We start from the raw sequence: 14,759 nt of genomic DNA, 5'->3' as shown, positions 1-14,759 counted from the left end.
GTACTCCTGATCCCAAACAAAAGCGGAGGAGTCCATTAACTTTACATAACTTCATTTTTCAAAGAATCATAATGTATTAGAAACCCGATTCAAAAGGAAGGTAGGATTAGTTCCCATACCAACAGAATGCATTACAACCATATATTGCAAAACAGCATTTCATCATCTAATGCGTGTATAAAACCAGTCTTACGCTACCATTTATAGCAATCAATATTAATACCTTTGTTTCAGGCCAGCAAACTCTGAGAACAGCTTGCGTCCTGAAGTACACAAGTAGCTTGCTATCCTCATCACTGAGATGGAAGGCTTGCTCCAGAATTTGCAATACTCTGATGCGAGGCTTCACTGCTAAAGAGTCATCACTACAGAAAGGTCTCAACCACTCCAGAAGGTCATCTGAAGAAACTATTTTCTCCCTGTAATTAAACAATACTGTGTTAAATAGTCTAATGAAAGTACTACATGTATTTTCAAAGCTGTTAACAAGTACATTCAATACATAACAAATACATAACGCTGGAAATGGAAGAGCTCACCTCTGTGGGGCTGCAGAGAAACTAGCCCTCGGACATCAGGTTCCTAAAGCTAAGTGGTGTAAGAACTTTTTTTGCACTTCAAATAACCGTGTAATACCATAGAAATCCATCTAAACAGTTACATATTCTCCCACATACTACCTTGACTGCCAATTGTATCGTAACGGTGCTGGATTTCAGCACCTGAAAATCCAAGCCTTTTTATGGTGTCTGGTCCTGACTGATGCCTGTACTTCCACCCCATCTGACTTTATGGAAAACCAGCTTGGCTCCTTGCATTTTAAGTATGACATTTTTATATCTGATGTTTATTCATATTGTCCTATATTCTCTTTCTTTACAAATCCGTTCTTTATGCTCCAAATACACAAATTAGTTTCTCCTGATTGTAGCTTTAGCCATTTCTTATTTTTTTCTGTACCATCTCTAGCAAGCTTGACTATTGTACATTCTAGTATGATAATGATTACAGAATGCCCATAGCCCCCAGAAAGAAAAAAAAGAGACGTTAAAAAACCTGAGGTTTTGGGTTTTCCTGACTTGGCTAATTAGAAAAACTCTTAATTAAATCATTTGATTCAAAAAGTGTATTATATTGAATACATTCTAACTGTGTGAAAGCATTTACAGTACACAGATTACCACAAACTCAACCAACCAGCTAGCAGTTGCAGACAGAATAATCTGTTATACCCCTTAGAGGCTATAAACTAGCATGTAACAAATCAGTAAATGCTATTCTACTATCTTTCAGTAATATTTTAAACTAAAGCTAATTTTTTTTCCTTTAAAAAAAAAAAAAATCAAGAAAGCGGTTCCAGGTGGAGTGTGATTTATAACTAATGTTCCCTTATTTGTCTTAACAAGGCAGACAGGAAAATAATATCAGACAGAAAACACTAATTTAACCTGTCTTGCAGCTCTGAAATAATAAACATTGACAGCTTAGGTTTTCATATTACAAGGATTTCAATTTTACTTAGGCTTTATATTGTCTGAATTATGCTGTTAGCTCAGAACTTCAGCTAAATTAGACATGCCTCTGTCAAACAGCTGGCATTCAAACTGTAAATTAAAAGTTTGGTAATTAAGAGGACCTGCTGGAATATTTCAAGAGTTTTGTAGAGCTCACCCCTGATGTTTATATATGTTTTCCTGAGGGAAAGATTTATATTGTAAATTGATTAGCTGAGGTTTAGAGAGATAAATATGAACAAGTATTTAAATGAATGTAAACAACCTCCTGTAATCACAATGACTTTCACTCCAGCTTATTGTTTCAGCAGTTAAATGCTGATGAAGTATACAAATAAAAGATTCCAGAAAGTGCATCTCAGAATAAAATAGTACCGACTCTCCCATTCCACCTTATAATATTGCAAATGAGATTTACTCTAAGTTTTGACATCAATTCAGTCTACTTCAGTATCCAGTATTTAACTAATTTAATGTCAGTGGAGAAGCCTCCACACAATAGTGTAATGGGTTTTGTTGGCTATCAGAGAGTATGAGGTTTTATTATTATCATACATGAGTTCTTAGTTTGTACATCTGGAAAGAAAACTGTTCGATTTTTTTTCCTTGTCTTTACTAGAAATGCAATGGAAAATGTCAGTGAGACATACAGACCATTATGTGACCTGAAATAAAGACATCCCCAAAAGAGGAGAAAAAAATGTGGTGAAGCATTATACAGCATTTGTGAAATTGTTTCTGCACTATACCCTACAAATATTGACAAATTTAGATCCCTAAATTCAGGTATCTGAAAGTGAGTCATTATTATTTGTAATTTATCTACTAAACTGAAACAAAAGCAGTGAAGTACTCCTGGTAGATATACAATCTGCAGTAGTCACAGCAGAAAAAACATTTTCTCAAATCACCGTGATACATAGTTATCTGAATTTTCAGTTCAGTGACTTGCTTTCTTCCAAATGATCAAGTAAAGGCTTCTGTCAGGACTCAGATTTTGAACCTCATAAATGATAGCCTGTTCCAGAATAAAGTCTTAGAAAATTAAGTGCAAACCCATTATATATATATCCATGAAGAAAAATCATCCGTATTCAGAATCGTACCTTCAACGCTTTCATGAGAAGTGTCTTTCAAAGTCTTAACCAAAGAATCCATACAGTAAGTTCTTACCCTTTCTCAACACTTTTATGCACTGCAGACACGATGCCTTCTAGGATTCCAAGTGGATCTTTCACTGATGTAGATGAGCCACCATTTCCACTGTTAAGGGAAGACATAAAATTACCATAAAAATGGTCTTTAATATCGTACCTAATTCTATCCACCTGTAGGATTTACATGAATTGTTCAACAATAGAGCAATTTTCCACTTTTCCTGCTTAACTAGTACCTTTATTTTTATGTCAAAGTAATGCGAGGAGCAACAAGAAAGACGTGGGAAAGAGAAATACTAAAATACTTAAGTGAAATTTGACAGAAAAAGAATAGTTAAAATTTAGCACTTCTAACACAGATTAGGTCAGCAAAATATCCACATGTAATCTCATTACCTTAAAGATCTCATCAATATTGACTAAACAGGTTAAAGGTTACACATAAATGTCACCATCTTTTCTTTTCAAGTATCATCTTGCAGTATCACTATTGGTTTAAACAAACTTGACTATAACCTGATTCAAAAGAATCCTATCTGCTGATTCAGCAGACTTCTTTTCCCACCCCGTCCAAGATTCATTTTCGGTTGTATCAACCAGGTTGATGCTTACCAGAATCAACAAAATTAAAAAGGAGGGAACATGTGGTCAAGAACAGCATGTGGGAAAGGGGAGGATTAAGCCACCCATCAAATGACATCCACTATACATGTGTAGGAATAGAAAAAAGTTAATCATGCTGCCCATCAGTCATTCCAGTAATGCAATGAAAGTGGCATTTTCTGCTAAGATTTTCAGCAAAACAAACTTAAGATGTGACTTTGTGCTGAAAGAGGGAGGGATTTTGCACTGGTACTCCAATAAAGCACACAGTGTCTCTTCACGGAAACCACTGCAGTGGCAATGACACCTGGATGAACTAGAAAAAACAAGTTTTGCCTATCGTAAGAGTTTGTCAATGCTGCATTAAAGAAAAAGAAAGGCAAATAGTTCCAAAGTTAGTTTACTAAAGATTATTCAAAACCCCAGAGATAAAGTGCATCTTCTCGACAGTTCATCAGCATATCAAAGCTCTTCTGCTACTAAAAATGTCACCCTCTTCCTAGCTGATCTCTTAATAAAAATGAATACATGTCCAGACTACCCTGACTGTTCTGTCTAAAGCCAAAATACGCTGTATAGCTGATTGTAATGTGTAAAAGTAACTGCAATTTTTCACAATTTTTTGTCAAGATTTATGAGAGTGTTTATAATTTTGTCATTTATTACTTCAGAAAGATAAATATATTGCCTAAAAAATGATTATACTATATGGCATAGGGACCTGCATTTTTACAACCTTTAATGTCTTACTGCATTCAGAACTTTCATCTTTTCTATTTTTATCTTAATAGGTGACCAGCACTTCAGTGAACAACACTAGATTTAAAAACAACATGTGACTCCATTCAGAACAGATGCAAGATAATTTGTTGCATGATGTAATGCAACATTTATATACTCAGTTTACCTTAGTATACGCATTTTATATTGCTACACTGCACTCATAAATTCGAAGTAGGAGTAGAAAGCTCGTAACACTGGCCTTTTTCTCAAAAAATACTGTTACATATGACTATCAAAGAAATGCCATTTTTAATACCAATACTATCATATGGCAGCTAAATAAATTTTAGAAGAGTGAAGTTTAAATCTAGCTATTTTCCTAAACATCTTCAGAATATTTGAAAACTATCAAATTATAATATATAGTACAGAAATATCCAGAGAGATAATGTCTGTCCAAAAGATAAAAATCTATTTTCACCAAAACACACATAAAAAATTTCAGGGGGGGGGGGGGGTGGGAGAAAGTGTATTTTTCACAGAAAAGGAGACAACAGGACTGAATGGTCTGTTAGGAAAAAAAAAAAGATTAAATTTAGATTACACCAGTACTGCAGAAGTGTGGAAATGGTAAAAAGAGCAGCAGTATTAAAGTAATCATTTTACGCAAGCAGCTACATGCATTAGGAGATGATTTCAAATTTGTTTTAAAATAAAAAAGCTAAGAAAATTTAAGATATGTTCCCAGAATGAAGACAGATATAAGGCACTTAATTAATGTTCTGTTTACAGGCCAGATCTAAATTTTCCTGTATTATTATGCTTTCTGTGTTTTTTCAATTAAGTTAGTAATAAAAAGACATCAAAGGGCATTAACATGGCATATCTAAAGAAAACTAGAAGAACACTTATAAAGCTTACAGACTAAAGAAGAGAATGATGATTGTCTGAAATAGAAAAGAATAGGACATGGACTACAGAAATGGAGATCTTACTGGCTCTACTTACCCTGAATTATCTTTAGTGTACATAAGCAACTTTATATCAAAGGAGAATGACCAGCAAACCTTAGATTTTGGGTAGCCTCAATTTTGGAGACTGGTTCTGAACAGTTCTAGCACTTGCTCTTCAAAACCCCTTCATCTCTCTAATTAGAAATGAAAGTCTTTAGCTCCTATTACAACCAGGCTCTGAGCACCTCAAAAAAAACAAACTCGGGTCAAAAGAAACATATACCCAAAAGTTAATGGGCATTTCTGAAAACAGAAAACCACTGTTTCAGACAGTAAGTCTGTGAAGCCAGTTCTCAAGCACAATAGATGTATGAACATTTACAGAAAGCTTCGAGTTTGTCCTACACAGACAGGTACTATTCTACTAAGCAGGAGGAAAGGAGAAAAAAGGTGAATCTAAGCAGTTAAGTTAAAGTTAGCTAGAATAAGAAAGTATTTTAAAAAGAAATCTAGAAAGACTGAAAGCTAGCATTTTTTTTAAGCTTAATATTGCCTTTACTGCCTAATGGTTAGAGAAACTAAAAAGAAATTACAGCTCATGAGCCAAATAATCGTGTCAAGTTTCCACAGATTGTTGCCTTGTTCTTTTCTTAATAATTAATGATTAAAAATAAGCAGCTACTAACAGAAACAAATATAATTAATCAAGGATTAGTCTTCCGCACAGATTATATGCTATTTTATGCATGTTTTAAACAACAGAACAGGATTCAATGTTCACCTCAAAACTCCTACGTATGAGCCTGGTGTAATTACACTGATAAAGGCTTATTTTTATTTCAGTTCAGCTTCAGAAAAAGTGATGCATATTTAACCAAGTTTCTCAAACACAATAAAGTACAAAGAATGCTTGACAGGAGAATAAATTAACTTCATCTAAATCTTTTAACCTAATTATGGTATTCATTGAAAATACTTGATATCATCTTATTTCTCCAGCCTTATTTTCCCCTTTCTGTTTGTGCTTCCTCTAAATATCAGGAAAATAAGAAATAATATATTGTTGGTGTGATCATTCAAAGCTGGGGAAAAAAGTCATAATGCCAAACCATTGTTTCCATCAGAAATACCATGAAATTATGATATCCAAGTTACAAAATTACTCTGTATGACCCCTGCTCAAGTGAGATGAGACAGTAAAAAATCTGGTTTTGTTTTGTTTTGTTTTTTCCTTCTAAGTTAGCTACTCAGTCTAATGAAGCTGCTTTTACTTTCTTCATGAAACACTGGCCATTAAACAAGAAGTCAAAATTTCACCAAACCTTTCCTGCTCATTGCCTGCTGAATACTTCCAAAATTTCATGAAATGCTGCATCCATCTGGACACCTAAGATAAGAGCTGCAAATGAAGGAGGCCATAACGTCTTCAACAGACAAACTGTCTTCCCTGGCTAACCATCCACGAACATGCCTACAGTCATGCGTCACGGAAACTCTCCCGTATATCATGTGAGTGATCTTAGGTAATGGTTTAAACTGAATCTTGGATAAATCTAACCAGACTACCAGCATTACCAAAATCTTTTAGGTTTTTTTCAGAAGTTCATAATTTCTACTGAAGATGCAACTGTTTTTTATTTATAGTAGCTGTTTCCATATAAAGTCGTATAAAGTATGCGAACGTGCTCTGCTGGAGAGATTTTATACATACCAATGTAAGAGTTTCTACTTTGAGTTTTGTGTGCCAGAACTAAAGAGTCAAGGGAGATAAAAGTAGTTAACAGAACTGGACAATACTGCTCTTGAAATTACAATATAGGTACCCAATATTAGGGTACAAATAACTGTATGTTATATTTAACAAGAATTCTGTTTCTCAGAAGGTGTAAGAGTTTTTAAGCCTGTGATATTGTATGCTGTTGAAAAATGAAGCCAAAAAGTCACTTAATTAATCTTTAATAAAAGCAATACTTCCTAGAAGGTTCTTCTGCAATAGTCAGTAAATATACTAATAACAAAAGATATTTTACTGTGTTTGAAGGGGGGTTGTAGTTATGAAACTGAAAGAAAGGATGCATATTTTCAATCACAGAAGTGGTGGATTGATGCTTAACTTTCAGGTAAATCACTGACACTACCATAATTTTGCACATCCATACAGACTTGTTTCACTTATGGTTACAATACCTTAATTACGTTCCGTGTCACCATAGATACAGAAAATCCAAGCTCAGTGTTATAACCTTACAACTGCTACTTTGAAGGTTAATTGTCAAAGAAGGAATTTTCCAACATGATCTCTTTCAAAACTATTGTATAAAATAACCACACTGTATAACACAAAGCTCCAATAAATAAACCTGAAGAGTTTTCCCTTGAAATGTTACATTTATTGAATAGTAGTTTGTCATTCCAGGTACACAGGCAAGACTACTTCTTTAGTTGTAGTTTTTGCCCATTGTCGTGGTTCAAGCGTGAAATGCAAGTATTGCACCTTAACAGAGGGTGTTAACAAGTGGCAAGCTGAGCATCAAACAAAATCAAGGAAAAGCACCTTATTTCACTGAAAGGCTTTTCAAATAGTGCGCTTAGCTTTCCCTCACCTGTGTCCACATCCTCACCATGTCTGTAAACTTGTCCATAAGCAGGTATTTTTAACAGTTCTATATTCCCAGAGATGACTACATTCTCCCAAATGCCAGACAAACTAAAACAGTTTCAGCCTCAGACTTGTGAAGAAAAGCCATGTCCCTTCTGGGCTATAAGACATGAAGTAGAGAGGCTGCAGCTAACCAAACAGGCAGGACTTCAATGCAGGACGCTTCTCTCCTCCCTTGCCCAAGACATGACTAGTACTGAGGAAATGCACCATGACTACAGTAGTTTTAGGCTGTTTCTCACAAGTGTTAGAACTGTAATTTGGAAGCAAGACTATAAAGAATATATTCAATTAAAAGAGCATCATACTGAAGTTAATGCAAACTTTAAACTCACTGTTAACAAGAGTAAGATGGTCAGCATCAACTGTATTTCATGTTCCTTTGTATCACCCAGGTCTTGCCCAGATCTCAACAGAATTATCCGGGGATGTGTAAGTATAAACTGTGTGGAAGCTAGTTATTTTGCATTTTCTGTTCTCCTAGCCTATTTCTCCATAATTTTAAAATAAGAGATGTTACCCCCAGTTTGCTGGGGTTGCATGAACAGGTTGGTTGTTTGGTTTGTGTCATGACATGGAAGAGAATTGCTGAGGTTTGGGGCAGCAAATCCTAGAAAAAGATGGAGATGAAGCCTTGCTTCTGGTACAGTGTGTGGGACTGCTCACAGTACGATGGCACTAATAACAGCAAGAAACAGTAACAATGACAACACTGAAAAAGTTGAGCAAAACAACCCCCTTCCTCACATTAGAGACCTGTTTCTCTCAAGAAGTTAGCAGGTCAGAGGTTTTTCTAGGGTATTATTGTTGCTTTTAAGTGCTGCAGGAAGCATAAAGCACTTGCACTTGCTGTTTAATTTGGAGGTAGGGTGTGACACAAAGGGAGATGGAAGAAGAGGAGCAAAAACTCTAAGAAGCATTGTTTACAAGAACAAAGAAGAAAAATGTATAGCCTATATTTTAATGACAAACACATTTTTCAAAACCTTGCAAATAAAAAAAAAAAAAAACAAACCAAACCAACCCAAAAAACAGCTCCCAGAAATACCCCATCAAGTTATTCCAAAGATGGAAACTGTACTTCTTCCTGTAGGACTAGCTGTTGTGGCAACAGCCATTGCTAGGCCTCTACTGCCCAAATACCCTGCACAAGCTCTTTTTGTACCCACCATTTCCAACAAACATGCCTTTTGACTCTGTTTAAGTGGGAAGAACTATGTGCAATTGTAAATTTGCCAAAAATTCACAAGTGCACACACACATAAAGGAACAATATTGTAAATACAAGTTTTTTAACTGAAACACACCCTCCAGCGAATAGAATGAGTTCTGTGGCTTGCTTTGTTCAGATTGCCCAGGCTTCCCAAACTCAGAAAAATGTAACTGTCTTATCTGAATATGAAATTATAGGTAAACAGGAGCATAAACAATCCAAGAACTCATTTCCTGTTACTGCTCGATTTTCTGCAAAATACAGATGTTGAAAGCAAACAAGTACTCTCTACAAAAAAAACAATCAAACAAAAAACCCAACACAAAACAACCAACAAACAAAAAAACCAAAACCCAAAAACCCAGAAGGTTTTTGGGCTTAATTGTGGCAGTGTACTTACCTTAACGTACATACAATTTTTTTAATGGCATGTTGGACAATATCCTTGGGAGAAAGACCTAGATCTCCAACGGCCACCTGTAACAACTGTTGTATCATGTCCAGGGGTTGACCATCTATACACATAGCTACTGCTTGTTCATGGATTTTTTCTTTCTCTCACCTTGACAAATCATATAAATAGCCATACTTCTGTAGTGTATCCTGTGAACAGATAATTTTTGAACACAAATCAGTGTACTCTTTATTTACAGGGATGTATCATTCAGAGTCTTTCTTTCTACCAAGATATAACATATAGTACGAAAAAGAAAAGATCGATGGAAGTGAATTTTCAAAAACCAGGTCAACAAAAACAAAGGTACAAAACATTAATAAAATATGACAGAAGACTGATGTCCATCACTGCTAGTCATGGTAACACTCAAAAGAAGCATCTGATCAGTAATCATTACCTGTTTGCTGTTTTTCAAGGAAGTGATAAAACTATGAGTGAGTGTTTCCAGATGAGCAAGAGATTGCTGCAAGTGTTTCAGAGTTTCTTCATAAGCAACAGATGGATTTTCAGCATCTTCCATGTCATTCTCAGAAGTCTTTTTTCGTGATTTCTCAGAAAGATGTTTGACTGCCTTAGTAGCCTTCTTAGTCACTTCTATCCTGGCTTCAACTGGCAGCTGAAAAAGATTACTCGATATTTAATCATTCACCATCTGTACACTACTATTTGTATTACAGCAGTGCCTAGAGGTCAGGTGGCTCCACTGTTGTACAGCACAGCAAAAAACTAAATGAAGTATTTTATGAGAAACAGTTTTATTTCTTATTAGTAATTTATTTAAAAAGGATCAGTATTCTATTACTTTCTTCTGTTGTCCTTCCTTTTATTGATGTTGAATCTGGCTCATTTTAAACCATATGAAACTTCTTTTCCCTAATAATAATTGATTTTTGTAGACTACCACCTTATAAACTTTGTTTTTTAATTCTGCATTGAGAGATGTCTGGGGATCGTTTTACAAGATTAACTGAAAATCCCAAATGCTGAAAAGGTTAGTTTTGTCAGGTTTACATCACTGTTTAAAACATATCCCTAAGACCATAATCGTAAGCAAAAAAACAGTAGGAAGTCTACAACTTTTAAATCAATCTCTTTAAAGCACAAGTTATACAAAACCGCAAGTTACTATTTTGAAAGACCTGTACAACTAGATGTATCTAGCCATTAAACTGAAACAAAGAAGTCTGGGTTTTTTTTTCCCATTACACTTCTCATAGAGTTTGAATTTTTAAAGAGAGTCATACATACACCGAATGAAGCTTTCCCCTACCCCTCCATCTTGCATGAAAGGGTCATTCCAGTACATCAGAATGGAATTTAGGACTTCAGAACAGAGCCTGGGCAGCAATGACAGATTCTCAAGCTTCCAGAAACCAAGAGTATGTTGGAAAAAGATATGGATGGAAATACTCTTTATACACAGTACTTGCAGCAAACTGTTGTGCTTATAAGTCAGGAAAGACACAGCTTCAGCTATAAATCCAAAACAAATTCTGAAATATTATTTTTAAAACTCATGTATAATTTATTAGTTTGCAACTTCAAGTACAGTTTTTAGGATGCTTGCAATACACGTTCCAACGCGTGGGGCTCTCCTCTGCCTAAACCCACAGCATTAGGTACTTCTAACCTCAGGTGTTTTAGTTACCAGAATACTGGACAAAGACATACAAATAATTTTAATTTTCAAGTTGAAACACAGAGGAAATAGAAAAAAAAGCTTGAAACCGTGTGACACATTGAATAGGAAAGAGTCTAAATTACTGCAGAAAGAGGAAAATTAAACTGCTATAGCATTCTTCATAAGAAAGCCAAATTGATGTTTACATCATGAATTAAAGTATCTACTTGTAAAGACACAGAAAGCTTGATAAGAATTAGTTAGTGGAAAGTTTTACAGCTTATATATTTAAATTATCCCCACCAAAAAAAGCCCCACAGAGTGAAAGATGTAGGGGTTACTCCTGTTTTTTAGTGCTGTTGCTGAAAACCACAGTAATGGTCTAATGGACAATTTTAATACTAAAAGCAAAATGGGTGGACATTATTGTAAAAGCTAAGAAAACTTGCCAGCATTAACAGGGTAAATAAAAAGGGTATTTTACCATTCAGTTCCAAACTCGACTCAGTTCCATTCCCACCAAAAGAAATTAAGTATGATTTTGTTACTTTGAACAAGGTCTCAATATCAGGTTTTACTATAAGCAGGGAAAAGATGATACACTTCATATCACATTAAAATTTAATGACCACAGATGGATTTATATATCCATTTTGTAAACCTGATAAAAGATGAAAACAGCTACATATTTCATTTTTCCTTTCTACTGTACATTCTAATGTTCAAAATGCAATTGAGAGACACAAAAGGCAAACAATTTAAGTATTTCATCTAACTGTTATATCCTAGAGAACAGTGTGAATATACTGCCAGTTTAGAAGTCATGATGCCATAAACATATACAGAATAGAGCATTAAAAAAAAAAAAAAAGAATACAGGTTCTTCCCAAGACTATTTTAATTTTGGGATTCATATTTGCATAGTGTCAAAATGCAGCACTACCAACATATCATTTCTCTGATTATTTTATTCCAAAACATGAATGGCTATCCTCCGTATTTCTAGTCAGCTTCAGTAATGAGATTTGGTATCATACCCAGTGATAAAAATAGTAGCTTAGGGGCTAGTTCAATCTTTGTTTGCATGTGAAGTAAAATTTTCTTTTTAAAAAGCTTTTACAGTTTAAAAAGATTTTTAATTCTATAGGCTATGTGTAATGAAAAATCCTAAAAATCCGTTTTCTTTCATTTTCAAATCAAGGAACATCACATACAAATTCAGCTCAACAGATTTCACTCCTCAGGGTAAAAAACTCATCTCAGAAGCCCATTTCCTTCAGAATATGTAAGTATTTCTTAATGAAGCCTAGTGGATGAGGGAAGGCTGTGGATGTGGTCTGCCTGGACTTCAGCAAGGCCTTTGACACTGTCTCCCACAGCATTCTCCTCGAGAAGCTGGCGGCTCACGGCTTAGACAGGTGGACTCTGCGCTGGGTCAAAAACTGGCTAGACGGCCGGGCCCAGAGAGTTGTGGTGAATGGAGTTACATCCAGTTGGCAGCCGGTCACGAGCGGTGTTCCCCAGGGCTCAGTACTGGGGCCAGTCTTGTTTAATATCTTTATTGATGATCTGGATGAGGGGATTGAGTGCACCCTCAGTATGTTTGCAGACGACACCAAGTTGGGCGGGAGTGTTGATCTGCTCGAGGGTAGGAAGGCTCTGCAGAGGGACCTGGACAGGCTGGATCGATGGGCCCAGGCCAACTGTATGAGGTTCAACAAGGCCAAGTGCCGGGTCCTGCACTTCGGCCACAACAACCCCATGCAGCGCTACAGGCTTGGGGAAGAGTGGCTGGAAAGCTGCCCAGCAGAGAAGGACCTGGGGGTGTTGGTCGACAGCCGGCTGAACATGAGCCGGCAGTGTGCCCAGGCGGCCAAGAAGGCCAATGGCATCCTGGCCTGTATCAGAAATAGTGTGGCCAGCAGGAGTAGGGAAGTGATCGTGCCCCTGTCCTCGGCCCTGGTGAGGCCGCACCTCGAATACTGTGTTCAGTTTTGGGCCCCTCACTACAAGAAGCACGTTGAGGTGCTGGAGCGTGTCCAGAGAAGGGCAACGAGGCTGGTGAGGGGTCTGGAGAACAAGTCTTCTGAGGAGCGGCTGAGGGAACTGGGACTGTTTAGCCTGGAGAAAAGGAGGCTGAGGGGAGACCTCATCGCTCTCTACAACTACCTGCAAGGAGGTTGTAGCGAGGTGGGTGTTGGTCTTTTCTCCGAAGTAACAAGTGATAGGACGAGAGGAAATGGCCTCAAGTTGCGCCAGGGGAGGTTTAGATTGGATGTGAGGAAAAATGTCTTTCCTGAAAGAGTGGTTAAACATTGGAACAGGCTGCCCAGGGAAGTGGGTGAGTCCCCATCCCTGGGGGGATTTAAAAGACGTGTAGATGAGGCGCTTAGGGACATGGTTTAGTGGGCATGGTGGTGTTGGGTTGACGGTTGGACTCGATGATCTTAGAGGTCTTTTCCAACCTCAATGATTCTATGATTCTATGATTCTAAGTATTGCACAAGTAACATTCACTTGCACATGAAGATGATGACCCTGCCATTCTTATTGCCAATGATTAGCATGCAACTTTGAGATGATGGAAACAACTCCCCTCCTTTTAAAGCCAGAGGAACTTGGGATCCCAGCATCATCGAAACACAGAATGGTTGAGGTTGGAAGGCACCGCTGGAGGGCATCTGGTCCAAACCTCCTGCTCAAGCAGGGCCACCTAGAGCCAGTTGCGTAGGACTGTGTCCAGGTGGCTTTTGAATATCTCCAATGTGGGAGACGCTACAACCTCTCTGCGCAACCTGTGCCAGTTATCAGTCACCAAGTGTCATGTAGCTACAAGCCAACCAGATATACTAGAATGGAAAGCAAATTACATTTGTTAATTCAGAAGTAGGTTAAACAGTTACAGAACAATAAAAGCTGGTTCCCAATTCCTACGGGGGGAGAGAAAAAGAAGAGAAAAAGCAAGAGAATTTGTGGACCAAGATAAAGATAGTTTAATACATGAAGGAGAGGGGGAAAAAAAAAATTAACAAACCAAAACTAAGTGATGCAAATGCAATGACTCACCACCTCCCACAAGCAGACCAATGCCCAGACAATTTCCAAGCAACAACCATTTCTGAAGACACCCTCCAACCCCCTGCTTGTTACTGCTGAGCATGACATTATATAGCACAGAACGCCCCTTTGGCCAGCCCAGGCCAGCTGTCCTGGCTGTGTCCCCTCCTCACTTTTTGGCTACCTGCAGCCTACTCAGGGCTGGGTTGTTGAGAAAAAGAGAAAGCCTTGACACTGTGCAAGCAGTGCTCAACCACAGCCAAAACACTGGTGTGTTATCAACACTGTTTTAGTCACAGATCCAAAGCACAGCCCCATAGGGGATGCTATGAAGAAAGTTAAATCCATCCCTGCCAGACCCAGTACAGTTCGTCTGGAGATCAGTGTAAAAGTTCTAATGCATGTAAGGAACCAGTTAAAGAAAAGACATTATTTGTGAAGTTTCCTATTATGCAGTCTTGAAGCAGATTTAATTAAAATAACTGTATTAATGGCAGGACACAAGAAAGTATCTAAAAATGTACTGATATCAGAAAAAGACGTACTGTCGATACCCATGAAGAAAACACGGTCATACAAGACAAACCACTGAACTGGAGCACAGTGATAAAAAGTGATAAAAAGAAGCCAAGTAATTCAAAAGGTAACATCGGAATGCAGTCATAGAATCATAGAATCATTAAGGTTGGAAAAGACCTCTAAGATCATCGAGTCCAACCATAAACCCAACACCACCATGCCCACTAAACCATGTCCCTAAGCACCGCATCTACACGTCTTTTAAATACCTCCAGGGATGGGG

The 14,759-nt window shown here is 37.2% G+C and overlaps 1 protein-coding gene across 1 annotated transcript in view; it reads right to left on the bottom strand.

Annotated features, from left to right (window-relative positions):
* The window catches only part of NBAS (neuroblastoma amplified sequence), a 219,080-nt gene that overhangs the window by 47,740 nt on the left and 156,581 nt on the right, over positions 1-14,759 (bottom strand). Inside the window, 4 exon segments of the mRNA XM_009275562.2 lie at positions 224-419; positions 2,688-2,777; positions 9,223-9,425; positions 9,677-9,895. Coding sequence (XP_009273837.2) covers positions 224-419; positions 2,688-2,777; positions 9,223-9,425; positions 9,677-9,895 — 708 coding nt within the window.

The sequence above is a fragment of the Aptenodytes forsteri genome, unplaced genomic scaffold (genome assembly GCF_000699145.1).
Source record: "Aptenodytes forsteri isolate BGI_AS27 unplaced genomic scaffold, ASM69914v1 Scaffold94, whole genome shotgun sequence".
Classification (NCBI taxonomy): Eukaryota; Metazoa; Chordata; class Aves; order Sphenisciformes; family Spheniscidae; genus Aptenodytes; species Aptenodytes forsteri.
The sequence above is the reverse complement of the archived record's forward strand: the minus strand, read 5'-3'. Positions and strand labels throughout refer to the sequence as shown.